Source organism: Lucilia sericata, unplaced genomic scaffold (assembly GCF_015586225.1).
Source record: "Lucilia sericata isolate MDLA Ls3-8-SP2 unplaced genomic scaffold, ASM1558622v1 Contig000135F_arrow, whole genome shotgun sequence".
NCBI lineage: Eukaryota > Metazoa > Arthropoda > Insecta > Diptera > Calliphoridae > Lucilia > Lucilia sericata.
This window is the reverse complement of record NW_023994167.1, coordinates 260,430-279,113: the sequence shown is the minus strand read 5'-3', so window position 1 is coordinate 279,113 and position 18,684 is coordinate 260,430. Positions and strand designations below refer to the sequence as shown.

Genomic DNA, 18,684 nt, shown 5'->3' with positions numbered 1-18,684 from the left:
TATAGTCTAGTAAATTGAGGTTTTAATGCCGAATAAAGTAAAAATTACCACAGACCATCAAATTAATGTTATAAATATCATGGTGAATAATATCTGAAATCATGTCATATATAATTGAAATATTGGAGGTCATAGGTCAAAATAATCAATTTTTTTTAAATATCTCCATTTTCATACATCCTACGTATTTAGGAGTTATTATAAAATTTGTAGAGAATCAAATTTACGGCATTTTGGTTTCAGACAATTTTTTCCTATTATCAGCAGTTTTGGAGTTATAATAATTTTTCGTTCATTTAAGATATAGTTTTCTAACCTCAATATATTTTGAACTACAAACGTAATTGTGATAACTTTATGTACAACCAATAGTAATAACAACATATCTTTATTTAATTATACTTTTCTCGCCATAGTGGCTCTCTGACCCATAGTGCGATCTCTTGTAATGTAAATTTTTAAATTAAATTAAATTAGAAGCTGTAATGATGAATCGAAATATGCTCCTGATTTAAAAAAAATTAAAATAGCGTTTTTTGTTCGATTTATTTTGGAAACTCTTTATTTGCAGTCGATAATTGTTAGTACTTACCTAATTCCCTACTCGTAAGTGAGTGTGGTAAGTACTTGCCTCTAATGTAATCACCGTGTTAAAATTAACCCTTATTTTTCAATATACGATTTTGTTGAGATAGAATCAGAAATCGATTAAATACTACTAAGTTCACACATTCAAGTTTTCAACGTGTTTTTTGAAAAATTCACATATTAAATTATCGTGTGTTTTGCTTCGAAATGTTTTTCCAACTTAAAAATTTAGTTTTAGAAATAAACATTTTCACTTAAATTACACATTTAATATTAAAACACTATTATTTATTAATTTAAAACAAATTTAAAATCTTTTCAACAACAAAATTAATATTTTTGTAATTTAAATTTTTATTTTTGAAATTACATTTTGTTCTAGATGTGTTCAATAAACAAAGGTACGAAAAAATTTATTCCTGTTCTAAAAACGAGTCGAATTTGAAGTGTTTTTTGAAAAAACATTATGTATTTCAAAAAAATACAATGGTGTGAACGTAGTATAACGCCTACTTAAGTAAATATGGAAACATATCGACTCACTTACCTTTTTTAATTTCTTTTATTAATGTGAACATTATCATTTAATACTTTTAATATTGTTTTCTTTATTATTTTCCGTTATCATTTATAATATTTTGCAATTTAAATGTTTTTTAACCTTTTTTATCTGTTTATTTTTTTTAATTTCTTCATTTTGAATTCATTGCAATAATCGTACGACATTATGATAAACTACTATGATTAATATTGTGTGTGTTTTTTTTTTAATTTTCTTTTTTATAATTTTATTCAAATTTTGAGATTACTTTTATGTTTATTTCAGTTTACGCACAATAAATTAATTTTAGGTTTAAAAAAATTAATTTAAATCTATGATTTCTCTTTTTGTTTTTTATATTTTATTTAATTAAAAATTTCGATTTTAAAAATGACTAAATCTTAGCAATACGAGTGTGACATTAAAACAGGGGTTTTTGGGGTGTAGGAAAATGTATGTGTAAACGGGGGGAATGGGGAAGGGCGGTTAATACAATTACAATACAAAAAATTGTATACGAGTATATGTTTTGGGTATAAGTGTATATAAAATACTAAAGAATGAAATTTAAATATCTAAATATTTTATATAAAAAATATCAATGACATTAAAATTAAAAAATCATACAATTATATAATGTATTATTTTATTTAGTTTACAACTTTACTACGACACAAATGTAGGGGTTTTTGTATGTAAATAGATATTTGTTGTTATATTTTTTATTTTGTTAGGGTTAAAATTTAAACTTAGCAAAAGGGAGTTTAAAATTTATGTTTTATTTTTTTGATTTTTTGTTTTTTTTTTAATAATAAATAAAGCTAGAATAATAATAAAAAATTAACAATTTAGTTTTTAATTTATTTTTTCGCTTTTTAATCTTTGGCCTTTGAAATTATACATTTATTTTTTATATTAGAAATTATTTTTAAATGTTTTTTTTTTTTTTTTTTCTTATATTAAGATTTAAATTTTTGATTTGTCTTTTCACCAATTACGAGTATTATTGTTATTGTGTTTTTTTTTTATATATTTTATATTTTTTTTAAGTTAACTTAAATTTTATTTGTTTTTCTTATTGTTTTATAAATATTCAAAATTTATCACAACAAAAGTTAAATAATTTTACTTAATTAGAAATTAACAAAAACAATTGCAACATAAACAATCAATTTTGCAATTTTCATTTCGTTCGGTTTTTCTATTTTCAACAAGCTGCTTATATTTTTTTTAAATAAGTTAAAAAAACCAAATTATAAAAATAAAGAAGAAGAACAAATAAAAATAAGTATATTTTTGACAATTTAATGGCTGTTATTTTAGTTTATTTTGTGCCGAATTAATTTGAAGAAATATTTTAAAATGAATTATTATTTTTACCACCAAGAGGTCTATCAATCTGGAAGTTGTGGGTTCGATTCCTTTTTTCTCTTTTTCAAATTATTTTTTCTCTCTCTGCTCTTTAAATTGTATAAGTATACAAGTTTTTTTTAAAAGCAACTACCTCAATCCTTTATTTATACGATTGCTTCTGAGGGCATCATTCTCAATTCAGATCTATTGAAACAATATAACTATATTACTCGATCTGTACAATATACATATTGAATATTATCTACTCTACTTTACAGAGCAGTTTTATAAAGAAACACAAGTATCCCACCAAAAACTCGGTAATGGGTTGTACTTTCATAACCACTTACTTTTCAATGACTACTACTTATCGTCTGCATTACTTAGAAGTACTCTAGTAATGACTTTCTTATAATATGATATAGAAGCAATAAAATAGCTAAGCAGCTATTTTAAAATGCTAATGAAGAAGTAGTGAAAAGAGGTTTTATTAGCTTTTTAACTCATTACTTTTCAATGTATGTTTTTCCTGGGATATTTATGATACCTATTTTGAAAAAGTTTCTTAGTGCAAGTGATCTTGCAAACAAAATTATTTTTAAACGATCATCATAGTAATTCGTTCTGAAGCGATTGAATTCGACAGCTATAAAAAGTATTTGGTTCGTTAAGAGGTACTTTATTATATAGAAAAACTAAATTTTTTTGAGCAATCTCCTGTGGATGGTCAGCACTTGATCATATTTCGAACAATCGTCATAAAATTCGATCAAAATCGAGATGGTCTTGATTGACACCAGCAATTATCAAAAATATGTGATCTAATTGATGATCTCATTTTCAAAGATTGAATTGAAGTCAGCGATTTGTTCTTTTGTACGATCGTTATATAATTGGTCCGATCGATAGCATTATCGGATTTGTAAAACTATTCATGATATTGAAAGGTAATTCTGATGAAAAGTAAAATTTACTCGATCAACACTTGATCATATTTTGAACTATAATCATGTAATTCGATCTGTCAATCAGCAACACTATGTGATCTTAATCTCTGATCTCATTTCCAAGAGTAACATTTCGTTTTCTTATTTATCTGTAGATAAATATAAGTATATCACGAGAAGTCAAATACAATACTTCAAAACAAATTATATGTATCACTCTATAGCGATCCATAGCCAATTTTTATTGCTCTTCGTTCTGATGTAAATCAGAATCGAATCAGACATGAAAATGTTAAGAACTATTGTACTTTTTGACATTAAAAAATGCAGCAATACAATAGACTAGTCCATAAACTATTGTGTAGACTAGTATGCAGCTTAGATTGATCAATAGATTCGACAATAGACTAGAACAAAGACTTAAGCACATACTAGCTCATAGACTAGTTTATAGAATAGATAGTCAATTAGTCTATAGACTTATACTAGTCCATATATTATATTACTCGACTAGATTATAGACTAGTCCACAGAACAGTATATACTTTAGTCTATATCGCCCGACTAGTCAACAGGCCAGTCCATAGAGTATTGAATAAACTTGAGAGTAGAATAGGACATCTACTGGTCTATAGAATAGTTTATAGACTAGACTGTGGAATAGCCAATAAACTAGTCAATAGGTTTGTCAATAATCCAGTCTTCTACACTGTGGGAAATAGAAATAAACACGCCTGTTACCAAATTGACACAAAAGATTTTATGATTTTTCAATAACATCCGTTATTAAAGTATATACATACGTACGACAATACTATATAATGTTGACAACGTTGCGTTGTATATACTTTGACAACGGATGTTATTGAAAAATTATAAACAGTTTGGTGTCAATTTGGTACCAAGCGTGTATATTTCTTTTTCCCTTTGTGTAGACTTATGAATAGCCTAGTCCTAGACTAATACATAGGTGAGTCAATTGACTAATAACTCGAAAAATAATTTACCCCCATTTTCACAATGTCTAGTTATTTTTTAACTTTAACATACAAAAATTGTCTTAACTGGAAGAATAACTACCAGTTAAACGATAACTATAGGTGGTGAAAATTAGTCTATAAAAAATAAATACTATTTAAATGAAAATTTTAATTAATAATCATTTAGAATTTAATGCAAATGATTTGAATTGATGGATTAATATTTAACACTTAAAGTCAAAATTTATTTCCAATTATAATTTAATAAATAACAGTCATTACTTGTCAATTATTTTTGAATTTTGAAAAATTATTTTTTTTTTAAATTTTGTTTTTAATTACTTTCAATTAAACATTAATAATGCTTTTTATAATTATTCTTTTTTATTTTGCATTAATATATTTTAAATATTTTATGACTTTTAGTTAATTTTGATTTATTTCAAACTTCTTTTTTATTTATTTATTAATATATGCCGAAAAATTCCCTTTAAAATTTAGTTTCAACTTTTAACTCTTTATTTTTTAGTTATATTCAGTAGGTAGCTATTTCATTGTTTTTGAATTTTCTTCTTTATTTTCTTTTATTTCAATATATATTTTTTGTTTTAACATTTCAATTTTTGCAATGAACACACAATCAGTCTCTATACAAATATTGTTGTTTTTCTATTATTAAACTTTTAATTGTAAACTATTTCATTTTGTTTGTTGTTGTTTTAATATTTTCTTGTACGTGATTTTTTTTTTTGTAATATTATGTAGGGTTTTTCTTTGCTTTTTTGTTTGTATATTTAATTTTTATTTCAAGTTTTTTTTTTTGCATATTTTCTATATTATTATTTGTTTTTGTATAAGTAACTTATCTCCAAAAAATATGAAATTGTTTTATGGTTAAAAAGTTTTCAAATACATATTCATAGTTAAATTTAAATTTGTTTTCTTATGATTCATATTAATTTTATTTTTTGTTTTCATATAATTTATGTGGTGGGTTATGATTATGATTTGTTGTTTCCAGTTTTTCTTTATTAATTTTTTTAATTAAATGTATTTTTGTCAAAATTTTGTTTTTCTTTATAAATCGGTAGTTAATGTTTCCATAATGTTTTGGATAATTGAAATTAAGAATGGAAATAAGTGGCATCAAAGTCAAATTTTAGGGTCTATTTCGAAATCCTTTTCACTTCTTTTCGAATACAAATTTTGATCGGTAGTTCAAAGGTTTCATTGTTATGAACTCTTTGCTCAAGAGCTATCCTCCGCCAGATATTGCGTTGAACAACAATGTGTAAGAAACTTACGAAGTAAGAGAGTGTTTACTCCCACTACATGGACAACGAAGCAAGTCTCTTTTCCCTCTGGAAGATAGACATCTTCCTCCAAGTAACCTATTTTATTCAACTCACTGTCCCAACTAGATCTAAATCAAAAGCAACAACCAATATCAACATTTTACAAATAATCTCCATCCGTTATTTTCATTTAAACCACAGACACAACTCCTTTACTCCTCTTTACTTCTTCCCTTATCAGCAATTCTACATCCCGCAAGGTACTAATACCAAGACAATATTCCCCGATAGTTTTATTAGATACAATTGGATAACGCGATCAGTAATATATTAATGCGTTTCCTAACAAACATGAGTGATTCCATATGGAGAAATTGATCCTTGTGGAATCGTTCTTTAAGAACTTAAAGCTCCAACTACACCCAATCATAATGTCGTTATAACAAATCTGTTCTTCTAGGAACTAAAGAGTCATTCTTGGCATCTTCTTGAAGCAGAACATAAACATTCATTGGATCGAATTGAGAATTGGATGCATTCACTATTTATTTAGATACAACTCATGTCGTAGCCTCAACCATTCTGGAAAATTGCCATTTACATAAAGTTTTTCCGTTTTACTCTCAACAATATTGTAAAATATGGATATATAGAGAAAACAAGTGAAATTCAGACACAACTGAGATAGGAACCTGAGACATCGAATATTTCCTTTAGGCTGATAATTTAGGCTTCATAAAAACTACTATAGATTTGCGTCTAGGCATGGTTTTCACTGACCAAGGAACTAAAAAGACAAAACAGTTTCTTGTATAAGTTATACTCTCAAGAATATCGTAATGTTGGAATCTCCTCCGATACATGAAATTCTGAAAGTCTAACCATATTGGACATGCTTCTAATTTGTAAATGTCCCTTCTTCAACGGGTGTGAGAGTGAATTTACATTTACGATCAATGTAGCATCTTGTAGATTGAGATTTCAAACATAAAAAGGACTATCAACTAGGTGATGAATTATAGAATGAATAATATGTAGGTTTCTCCGCATCTGACAGTAATCATACTATTTGTTATCTACATGACATTCAGACTGATTCGTGAATGTCGAGATGACAAGGTTCAAACCTTAACTTTTTGCTTTGGGTACGGAAACATTCAAATGGACATGAAAATAATATTGCGGATGAACTAGCAAAAACCGCCTGCCGTCTTCAAGTAGAGGAAATTAACCTAATATTTAGTGTTCTTTTCTTATGCTTTAAAACTCTAATACAGCTAGACTTTACAGATCTATTCAGATCGATTATTCCTGACAACTTCCTCGACATCAAGGCAGACCTGGGCCCTATATGAACTTGTTAAGGCTTTTCTATATGAACTTGTTAAGGCTTTCTTCCATATAACGTCTACAGCAGAAGTTGTGATAACAAGAATGAGGATTCTTGGATATTTTTTTTTTGTCTCTATCCTGAGACTGAGAGCAGTCCGACACGATATTGCGGATCAAAAATAATAGAGTCTTACGTGCCTTGTAATTGTTTGATTCCGTGCTCAATATAGATATATAATTATGCTGTTGGTGGGTTGAGGCTAGATCTGTTTTCGAGTAACATAACAGAACCAATTAATGAACCCAAGGGAATCGGCCTTGCTTTTGAAACCAAACCTATATTGAAATCTTTTGATGCCTTAAATGAATGAAGGAATATCAATAGAAAATTATAAAGTTTTTATGTTTTAAAATAAATACAACAAAATAAAGTTACTTTAGTATTAAACCGTTTTGGTTTACTTCTCTTTTAAATGGTCCTTTTTTTTAATATGTTAGTAAAAATTTTAAACTAGTCGTTTTATTAAGTTTCTAGTTTAATTTTATATGTCCACTAAAATATGTTTAATGTAGAGTATTTATTAAGTTGTCTAGTAAATTTCATAAATTTTTTTCCATTACATTTTTGTAATTCTTCTCTCTTTCAAATCATAATTTATTTTTTAATAATTTAAATGCTTTACTGGTGTTTATTTTTTAATACTATCATTAGAAATAAAGAAAAACGTTTAATTACGATTATACAAGTTTTACTACAATTATGTTTTTTTTTTTCGAATGCATTATTTTGGTTTTTCTTTAGGGGTTTTTTATATCTATATACGAGATCCTAATTAGAACAACAAATTTTATCAATTAGTTTTTTTTTATATTTTGTTTTCTTGTCATTTACTTGTAATGCGAGTTACGTTAACTATGAATTTAATATTTTTTTCAGTTTAATTTTTCCATTTTCTTTTAATGACATTAATGTATTTTAGCTAAATTTGAACATTATACTTGTTTTCTATTTTTACTTATTTTTTCCTTTAAGTAAACTAATTCAACCATAAAATATATGTTGTTTTATTTTATTAAGTTTTTTTTTATTTAAATATTTTTCTTATTTAAATTTCATCTTAAAACAGAGATATGTTACGAAAGGAAATCAAGAAAATTAATTAACTGTCGTCTACAATTACAAAAAGTGTTTTGTGTGTAAATATCTGTGTGTTTAATGCAAAAAATGTGTTTTCTTTATTTTCACCTTCATTTTTTAGAGTTTAAAATTTAAAATAAAAATTGGTCAGATTTTGTTTATCTATGTTTATTAAGTTTTTCAAAATGTATAAATAAAAGCATTGCTTGTTGTTTTAGTTGTTAATAAAAAACAAAGAAAAGATTCATACAAATGTGAGTTCACGTTGACTAATGGCATCAATGTACTCAAATTGCATATAAACTCATTCACCATTTATTATATAAACCGGACAAAATGCACGTTGACCCACACTGCCACCACCACCCGATGACTTTCTCGATATTGCAATCTGCTGCTTCGGTTGCTGTTTCATTTCGACTGTGGCCTCATTGTCGGTAGTATCTAAATCTTCTTCTTCGGTAGCTTCTGTACCAGTACCACAACCCGTCTCACCTTCAACTTGGGCTGTAGTTTCTGTTTCAGAACATTTACCGTTAGCATTAGCTTTACCATTCGCTGTGTTCGTACCATTTCCGTTTCCATTACTATTGCCATTACCATTATTACTGCCACTACTGTCCACTTCTTCGATTGTCTCCACAATGGTGGTTGAACAGTAACAGTAGGATAAATTTGTTTTAAGATCTTCACAAAATTGCTGTTGTTGCGCAATGCTTGCAATGCGCTCACGGGCTAATTCTCACATAAATGTCGGTTTAAGTTTATAGGCTCTCTTCCAGATTTCGCACAAGCACACGGTGGAATGGAAACGATAAAATATGGCCAGTGGCATGGACACATGGGTAATAATGGTCCATGCCCACAAACCATAGAAATTCAGTTGTATGGGATGTGATTCGGCTCTTGACTTTTCCAAAGTACTTATAGCCCACATAGCCAAATTGACCACCAACATGAAGGTAACAATTTCTCTCCCGGGTTTCTTGCGCATATGTTCGGGTGTCACTGCCTGGCGACGACTAGCATCTAATATGAACATGGTCTGACAAGCTGTTTGCACTATAGAAGCCAATGCATTCAGAGGCACCAGCCAATCATCACTTCTTAACGAAAAATGTCCCGCTATGACTGTAAAAATATTGTATAAAAATGAACCAGTTTGTGCTCCTACCAATAAAATATCATCCAGTGAAAAACTTCTAAATGCATCATACTGTAAATGTCTTATTTGTATCATGCCCACCAGTGTTGCTATAGTCGCTGTGCCATATATAAACAATTCACATATTGTTACCTCCATAACGGCTAGGGCTACGAAATCTGGTCTTGATATCAAAACGAAGAATAATATTAAAGATATAATAGTCAAGACCAACACCAAGATACCCACAAACAAACCCTTATGGGCACGAGCGCAATCTACCGAGTAATGATGTGGAGATCTTTTTACTGGTGAACTAATCATATCTGGTCTATGGGGCTTAGGAGTCTGAGGCCTCGATATACTCTTCCACATAACATACAAAATAGCGGCACATATCAATGAATATTCAATAGTGCATGGAAACAGAAATGGCGAAGCATCTTGCACTAATGTACCCAAAATATTTGTACGACGACATTCGAATATTTGATACGGACCCTTTAAACCTCTGGGTACTCTTACCAGGGCGTTGGGATCGGATGGCGCTAAAATAGAGTGAGCCCTAGAGTGTCCTGGTATACGATGTGATATACGTAATGTACGATTTTCCACATTATAGAATGTTAAGATTTCGTGTTTAGTTTCTTGTATCAGTACATTGAGCCAGACGGCCAAATTGGTGCCAATCATGTGCATTAGACCGAAACGGGCTATGATTTTATAACGATAAACTTTGATTTGCTGAAAGAGAAAAATAAGAGAGAGCAATGATTAGTAACTATCCTCAGAGTTAGAGGAAAATTCATTCTTTATAACTGCTATCAGTTCTGTTACAAATACCTCAAATCTGACCTGAACTAGAACTAGAACTGAAGTAGAACTGAAGTTGAACTGAACTAGAACTGAACTAGAACTGAACTAGAACTGAACTAGAACTGAACTAGAACTGAACTAGAACTGAACTAGAACTGAACTAGAACTGAACTAGAACTGAACTAGAACTGAACTAGAACTGAACTAGAACTGAACTAGAACTGAACTAGAACTGAACTAGAACTGAACTAGAACTGAACTGAACTGAACTAGAACTGAACTAGAACTGAACTAGAACTGAACTAGAACTGAACTAGAACTGAACTAGAACTGAACTAGAACTGAACTAGAACTGAACTAGAACTGAACTAGAACTGAACTAGAACTGAACTAGAACTGAACTAGAACTGAACTAGAACTGAACTAGAACTGAACTAGAACTGAACTAGAACTGAACTAGAACTGAACTAGAACTGAACTAAACTGAACTAGAACTGAACTAGAACTGAACTAGAACTGAACTAGAACTGAACTAGAACTGAACTAGAACTGAACTAGAACTGAACTAGAACTGAACTAGAACTGAACTAGAACTGAACTAGAACTGAACTGAACTAGAACTGAATAACTGAACTAGAACTGAACTGAACTAGAACTGAACTAGAACTGAACTAGAACTGAACTAGAACTGAACTAGAACTGAACTAGAACTGAACTAGAACTGAACTAGAACTGAACTAGAACGGTGAACTAGAACTGAACTAGACTGAACTAGAACGGACTAGAACTGAACTAGAACTGACGAGACTGAACTAGAACTGAACTAGAACTGAACTAGAACTGAACTAGAACTGAACTAGAACTGAACTAGAACTGAACTAGAACTGACTAGAACTGACCTAGAACTGAACTAGAACTGAACTAGAATGAACTACGAACTAGAACTAGAACTGAACTAGAACTGAACTAGAACTGAACTAGAACTGAACTAGAACTGAACTATGAACTGAACTAGAACAGAACTAGAACTGAACTAGAACTAGAAACTAGAACTGAACTAGAACTGAACTAGAACTGAACTAGAACTGAACTAGAACTGAACTAGAAACTGAACTAGAACTGAACTAGAAACTGAACTAGAACTGAACTAGAACTGAACTAGAACTGAACTAGAACTGAACTAGAACTGAACTAACTGAACTAGAACTGAACTAGAACTGAACTAGAACTGAACTAGAACTGAACTAGAACTGAACTAGAACTGAACTAGAACTGAACTAGAACTGAACGAAAGAACTAGAACTGAACTAGAACTAGAACTAGAACTAGAACTGAACTAGAACTGAACTACTAGAACTGAACTAGAACTGAACTAGAACTGAACTAGAACTGAACTAGAACTGAACTAGAACTGAACTAGAACTGAACTAGAACTGAACTAGAACTGAACTAGAACTGAAACTAGAACTGAACTAGAACTAGAACTGAACTAGAACTGAACTAGAACTGAACTAGAACTGAACTAGAACTGAACTAGAACTGAACTAGAACTGATCTAGAACTGAACTAGAACTGAACTAGAACTGAACTAGAACTGAACTAGAACTGAACCAGAACTGAACCAGAACTGAACTAGAACTGAACTAGAACTGAACTAGAACTAGAACTGAACTAGAACTGAACTAGAACTGAACTAGAACTGAACTAGAACTGAACTAGAACTGAACTAGAACTGAACTAGAACTGAACTAGAACTGAACTAGAACTGAACTAGAACTGAACTAGAACTGAACTAGAACTGAACTAGAACTGAACTAGAACTGAACTAGAACTAGAACTGAACTAGAACTAGAACTGAACTAGAACTGAACTAGAACTAGAATTGAGCTAGAACTGAACTAGAATTGAACTAGAACTGAACTAATACTCATCTATAACTGATTTTGTTAAGTCTTTTAATATTTAACTCACGTTAAATAAAATTGAAAGTGTAACAAGAGTTCTCAATAGTTCTTGCTGTTTTAACACAGTTTCTGATACAACTAACTGTATTATGCTACACTTTATATGTAATACTCTCTAAGATTGTTCAGTTAAACTAAAAAGGGTCACTTACCTCATTATTCAAAAATATAAAATACATTTGTATAAAGATAAAAGCCATTCTGGTAGCCGGTGTTAAAGCCAACAATACATTATGACACTTTGTATCTGGATTCAATTCGAAATATTGACCAAATTCCAAACCCGAATAAATCATGCTGCCAATACCAAAAGCTAGATAATAAACACAACAACAAAAATACAATATTTATTTAATGAATTCTTTATAAAAACAGTCAATGCCAAAAGAAAATAAAAGTTAGATAAAAGAAAAATACTGTCCCCACATTTTGAAAGTATGTACTATAAGAAAAAGCAAAACTTAAACGGATGTGAAGGAGACAAATTTAATTAAATGCTGCATGAACACAGATAATGTCATATACAAGAATATTTAAGGTAATATAAAATATATTACAGAGACATAACAAAACCTGCTATGTCTAAATATAACTTTAATGGTTGTATAAAGATCTACTTAAATACATTTTCCCCTTCATTTTCTCATTTTTTCCCTCATTTTAAGAAGGTTTTTCATAAAAAAATGAAATAAGAGGGACATAAAAAAACACATTAGGACTTTAAGGAAGAGAAAGCTTTTTAAACTGAACATAAATTAAATGAAATAAATATAATAAAAACTAACTACCACTACTTCACAAGTACTTCACAATCTGTATAGTACAACCACTACTAACATACAGAGAATTGAAAAAGATTTTTAAGGAGTTGCAATAAAAACAAGTGAATAAATTCCAGCTTCTAATGGAAAAAGGGATAAATTAAATATAAAATGGGATAATTTTTTTATTTTTTTTTTTTGAGAATTTCATTCATTCAGAAAATTACTTGAAATATGGCATAGTTAATTAAAGACTATTCATTGACTTGTACGATTAAGTACATGTATGTATGTATGTATATGTAGGTGAAATTCAATTTAAAAATTTCCTACTTTAACATGAAGTCAACAGATTAGAAAGGCTTATTGCATAATACTAATAAATTAAAGTTTGAAATTAATTTTTGAGTAACTCGAAAAAACAAATCAAATAAAATTCAACTTCATTATAAACCCAAATCAACAACAAATATTTCTACTTACCCACAGCACCCATACGTAGATAAAAACTACCATAATGGTGTTGACGTCCTAGAGGTGACAACAAAGAGGGTCTTCTAGCTGAAGGTACTGTCGATGGCATACGTCTGTTATGCATGGAATTACTATCCGTATCCGATTCATCCATACTCTCTGAAGCACTTGTCGAACGTGTTTTGGCTGATAATTTTGTAGGAGATGCTATAAATTGTAGAAAATAGAATCATAGAAAATTTTGTCTTCTATCGAGTTTATCATATGAGTTTGCGAAATAAACTAATATTTACCAATATTGACAGGTATTTTAGGACGACCCCATAACAAAGTGGCATACATAAATAGCAGGAATATCATGCTGCCAATGTATAGATATAAATAATACACCTGTAAAGGGGAACAAGAAAAGCAACAAGGCAACCAGAGTAATAGAAATTTGCATGTTAATTATAAATATATTTTCTCTTTTTCTACTGACAGGATGTAGTGCCATGTACTGTTTACGACTACATATTTACTGAAGCTGTGATGGATGCTACTGGCATCTGTCACATGTCAGAAGGGTGTAATGAGCAGGTTACAAGGTTGTCTGTAGATGTGTAAAGGGATTTGAATGCATGAGTGTTTGGAGTAGGGGATGGTTGTTTTTGTAGATTTTATTACATTTTATTTAATAATGTTTTTAAGTCATAAATGTGATATTAGAGTTCTAATAAAGAAACCTTTAGCTTGTTTTGCCAATGGGGTTATATTCCTTTTCAAATTATATGAGTTTTTTATTGCTTGTCTTACTAATTATTTAATATAAATCTGTATTTGTATTAGACTACGTTTTTATTATAAGTACTATTTTCAACTCTCTAACCTAAGGGGCATAGTGTAGTTCACTAAGGTGATGACTTTGCTATGAACATTTGCTTGAACTGTTTGAGTTCTATATGAATTTCTCAAAGTTCTAGTTCGGATCTAGTTCAGTTTTAGTTCAGTTCTATTTCAGTTCTAGCTCAGTTCTAGTTCAGTTCTAGTTCAGTTCTAGTTCAGTTCTAGTTCAGTTCTAGTTCAGTTCTAGTTCAGTTCTAGTTCAGTTCTAGTTCAGTTCTAGTTCAGTTCTAGTTCAGTTCTAGTTCAGTTCTAGTTCAGTTCTAGTTCAGTTCTAGTTCAATTCTAGTTCAGTTCTAGTTCAGTTCTAGTTCAGTTCTAGTTCAGTTCTAGTTCAGTTCTAGTTCAGTTCTAGTTCAGTTCTAGTTCAGTTCTAGTTCAGTTCTAGTTCAGTTCTAGTTCAGTTCTAGTTCAGTTCTAGTTCAGTTCTAGTTCAGTTCTAGTTCAGTTCTAGTTCAGTTCTAGTTCAGTTCTAGTTCAGTTCTAGTTCAGTTCTAGTTCAGTTCTAGTTCAGTTCTAGTTCAGTTCTAGTTCAGTTCTAGTTCAGTTCTAGTTCAGTTCTAGTTCAGTTCTAGTTCAGTTCTAGTTCAGTTCTAGTTCAGTTCTAGTTCAGTTCTAGTTCAGTTCTAGTTCAGTTTTAGTTCAGTTTTAGTCAGTTCTAGTTCTAGTTCAGTTCTAGTTCAGTTCTAGTTCAGTTCTAGTTCAGTTCTAGTTCAGTTCTAGTTCAGTTCTAGTTCAGTTCTAGTTCAGTTCTAGTTCAGTTCTAGTTCAGTTCTAGTTCAGTTCTAGTTCAGTTCTAGTTCAGTTCTAGTTCAGTTCTAGTTCAGTTCTAGTTCAGTTCTAGTTCAGTTCTAGTTCAGTTCTAGTTCAGTTCTAGTTCAGTTCTAGTTCAGTTCTAGTTCAGTTCTAGTTCAGTTCTAGCTCAGTTCTAGTTCAGTTCTAGTTCAGTTCTAGTTCAGTTCTAGTTCAGTTCTAGTTCAGTTCTAGTTCAGTTCTAGTTCAGTTCTAGTTCAGTTCTAGTTCAGTTCTAGTTCAGTTCTAGTTCAGTTCTAGTTCAGTTCTAGTTCAGTTCTAGTTCAGTTCTAGTTCAGTTCTAGTTCAGTTCTAGTTCAGTTCTAGTTCAGTTCTAGTTCAGTTCTAGTTCAGTTCTACTTCAGTGCTAGTTCAGTTCTAGTTCAGTTCTAGTTCTAGCCTCTTAATGGTCTGTATTAACGGATGTATTCAAAAATACGATTTGCTATGGAATTTTCTCGTGCTGAATTGGTACCTACATACGTTTTTAGACGATCGTTCAGTTTTATCTGAGAAGAATCTAAGGAATAAAACACAAGAAGTTGACTACTAGTTTTAAGAATGAATCGCATCTGTCACGATTTTCAACTAAACTGTCAACTGAAGACAAGTGTTTAAATCAACAATTTCCTTTAAAACTCCATCTTAAGAAAATACAAATTAAGCCAATAAAACGTAAATAAAGTTTTACAATTGAACGACATTTTCCTACAAATCCTCAATTTCTTCGATTGTTTTAACTCGTATTTCTTTACAACTTCCCATTGACTATTTATTATGTATTGAAAATAACGATAAAACAATAAACATGACACAGCTGACATAAAATGTTCATAAAACATCACTGAGAGATGTCTAATTTTTTTTTTGGGGGGTACGAAGTGGAAGAATTAATGCAGTCTGTTACCTTTTCAAAAAGTTAATGTCGTAAGCAATTGAACATGACATTTGGCTGGCAGGCAGGCAAAACAACCATGTGAACGTTATGTAGCATATTGCAGAATCCTCAATTTACAAAACATTAGATGCTGCCATACTGGAGATTCCACAGACATTCAAACATAAAACCATGTTTTGTTATGTCTATGTGCAACAACTTTATTATTATTTCAATGTAGTGCAATTTGTACATTCAGTTACTCATACAAAATAACTGTCTAAGTGATTTGGGTGATTTGTACAAAAATTGATTTTCGGTTCTTGGTTGATTAATTTCCGGCTTACGAAAGAAATGTCAATGGCTTTTTAAGTACAAAAACAAACAGAAAACTGAACTGTATTCCTACTTAATGTGACTGAAAACAAACTTTGGTAAAAGTACTTATCAAAGTAAAATGGTGTGTTTGTATGTTGAAATAAGGATTTTGCCTTAATTTGGTTGTGTCAGCCCTTAAGCCAAAAATATTAATCTCAATTACTTTTCATCACATTTATTAGCTTGAAAGTTTATTTTTATGGTTTCCATAAATATTTAAATTTGTGTATTCATAGTTAAGGTGTTTTCCAACACACATCACAACCGCCACACTTTTAATTTAAAACAATAATGAATTACTCTTAGATACTTTAATATGCACAAGTGTATTTATGGCTGGTAATAACATAAAAAATAATAGTTTTAGATAATATAACAAAAACTAGAAACTAAGCCAAAATCTTAGAAAAGTGTTTAAGTTGGAAGGATAATAATGCAAAGGATTTGGATATGAGTTAATGTGTAGAGCAGTGTATATTTGAAGTATATAAGTGGTAGGTATAATTTTACACTCTTAACTTACCTCATAAAATGATGGTGGTATATAAGTGGATATAACTTCAGCCATTGGAAATGCAATACCCATAACAACCAATATTTTGCCATATAAGGCGGAGAATAACGTTGCCAAAGCATCACCTCTACAAACATGAAATGAAAAATGGAATAAATTTTGTTAATGTTGTAGATTTTTTTCGTGGTACTTTTTATATGCTTCATATAAAAATTAATAATCTTTTGGAAATAATATTTAAATTTCCTTCCGTAGTAGACACAAAAATAAATTCAAAACTTAAAAGTTTTTCGTTTTTTAGTTTAAGGCATTCAGTTTATAAAATTGAGAAAAAGCTTGTTAAGTAATTTCAATTAAATTGAAATTGTTTATAATTTTTTGAAAATTTCCAAATTATATTCAATTTATAAAAATTTGTGGTTAAATTCTATTATTATAGAAAATGTTCGATAAATTGCCTTTTTATAGAAAATTTTCGATAAATGCTCTTTGTATAGAAAATTTTCGATAAATTCTCTTTTTATAGAAATTTTTCGAAAAATTCTCTTTTTATAGAAAACTTTCGATAAATTCTCTTTTTATAGAAAATTTCGATAAATTCTCTTTTTATAGAAAATTTTCGACAAATTCTCTTTTTATTGAAAATTTCCGTTAAATTCTCTTTTTATAGAACATTTTTGTTAAATTCTCTTTTTATAGAAAATTTGCGATAAATTCTCTTTTCATAGAAAATTTTCGATTAATTCTCTATTTTAGAAAATTTGAGATGAATTCTCTTTTTATAGAAAATTTGCGATAAATTCTCTTTTATAGAAATTTTTCAAAAATTCTCTTTTTATAGAAAACTTTCGATATATTCTCTTTTTATAGAAAATTTTCGATAAATTCCTCTTTTTATAGAAAATTTTCTATAAATTCCTCCTTTTTATAGAAAATTTTCGATAAATTCCTCTTTTTATAGAAAATTTTCGATAAATTCCTCTTTTTATAGAAAATTTTCAATAAATTCCTCTTTTTATAGAAAATTTTCGATAAATTCCTCGTTTTGTAGAAAATTTTCGATAAATTCCTCTTTTTATAGAAAATTTTCGATAAATTCCTCTTTTTATAGAAAATTTTCGATAAATTCCTCTTTTTATAGAAAATTTTCGATAAATTCCTCTTTTTATAAATAATTTCATAAAAACTGCATTTAAAAAAAAATTTAAATAAATTCTATTTTTATAGAAAATTTTAGATAAATTTTGTTTTAATCGAAAATTATCGATAAATTCTCTTTTTGCAGAAAAGTTTTGATAAATTCTATTTTTATAAAAAATTTCGATAGATTCTCTTTTTATAGAAAATTATCGATAAATTCTCTTTTTATAGAAAATTATTGATAAATTCTCTTTTTATAGAAAATTTTCGATAAATTCTCTTTTTGTAGAAAATTTTTAATAAATTTTCCTTTTATAGAAAATTTTCAATAAGTATTTATAGAAAATTTTTGATAAATTCTGTTTTTTTTATTACAAAATAAAAAATTTTCAACCATTTTCTCAAAAATCCTTTAAATAATAAACCAAATGAAGTTATGATTATTTTCGCAATTTTTATTTTTATCTCAATAAATCAATCTGCAAATAGAAATACAAACACACACACACTTTACGAAAATTGGTGAACTTAAAGAGAAAAATAAACAAAAATACAATTACATACTGCTACTGTTCACTTAAAAGACTTGTCAGGCAGACAGACACAATGAACCAAAGTTAAATAACATTTACAAAGGGATTTTCCTATCACGCATAAAACAAACCATGCTGTTATGAAGGCATGAACTTTCTCTGGCTCTTTGCTGTATTCTCTAGTAATTTCAGTACTACCAACTAGGAAGTAAAATTTCAAAACTTTATGGGATAA

The 18,684-nt window shown here is 29.2% G+C and overlaps 1 protein-coding gene across 4 annotated transcripts in view; it reads right to left on the bottom strand.

Moving 5' to 3' along the window:
- Positions 1-4,905: 4,905 nt before the first annotated feature.
- The window catches only part of LOC119601013 (proton channel OtopLc), an 84,478-nt gene continuing 70,699 nt past the window's right edge, over positions 4,906-18,684 (bottom strand). For 3 of the 4 annotated variants that reach the window (XM_037951639.1, XM_037951638.1, XM_037951640.1), the window contains 5 exons: positions 16,786-16,903; positions 13,627-13,723; positions 13,343-13,540; positions 12,251-12,411; positions 8,145-10,062 (listed from right to left, as the gene is read on the bottom strand). In XM_037951639.1, the coding sequence (XP_037807567.1) occupies positions 8,917-10,062; positions 12,251-12,411; positions 13,343-13,540; positions 13,627-13,723; positions 16,786-16,903 (1,720 nt within the window). In that variant the 3' untranslated portion in view covers positions 8,145-8,916. Of the gene's footprint in view, positions 10,063-12,250; positions 12,412-13,342; positions 13,541-13,626; positions 13,724-16,785; positions 16,904-18,684 lie in introns of all 4 variants that reach the window. The other variant, XM_037951641.1, reaches the window with a different exon arrangement.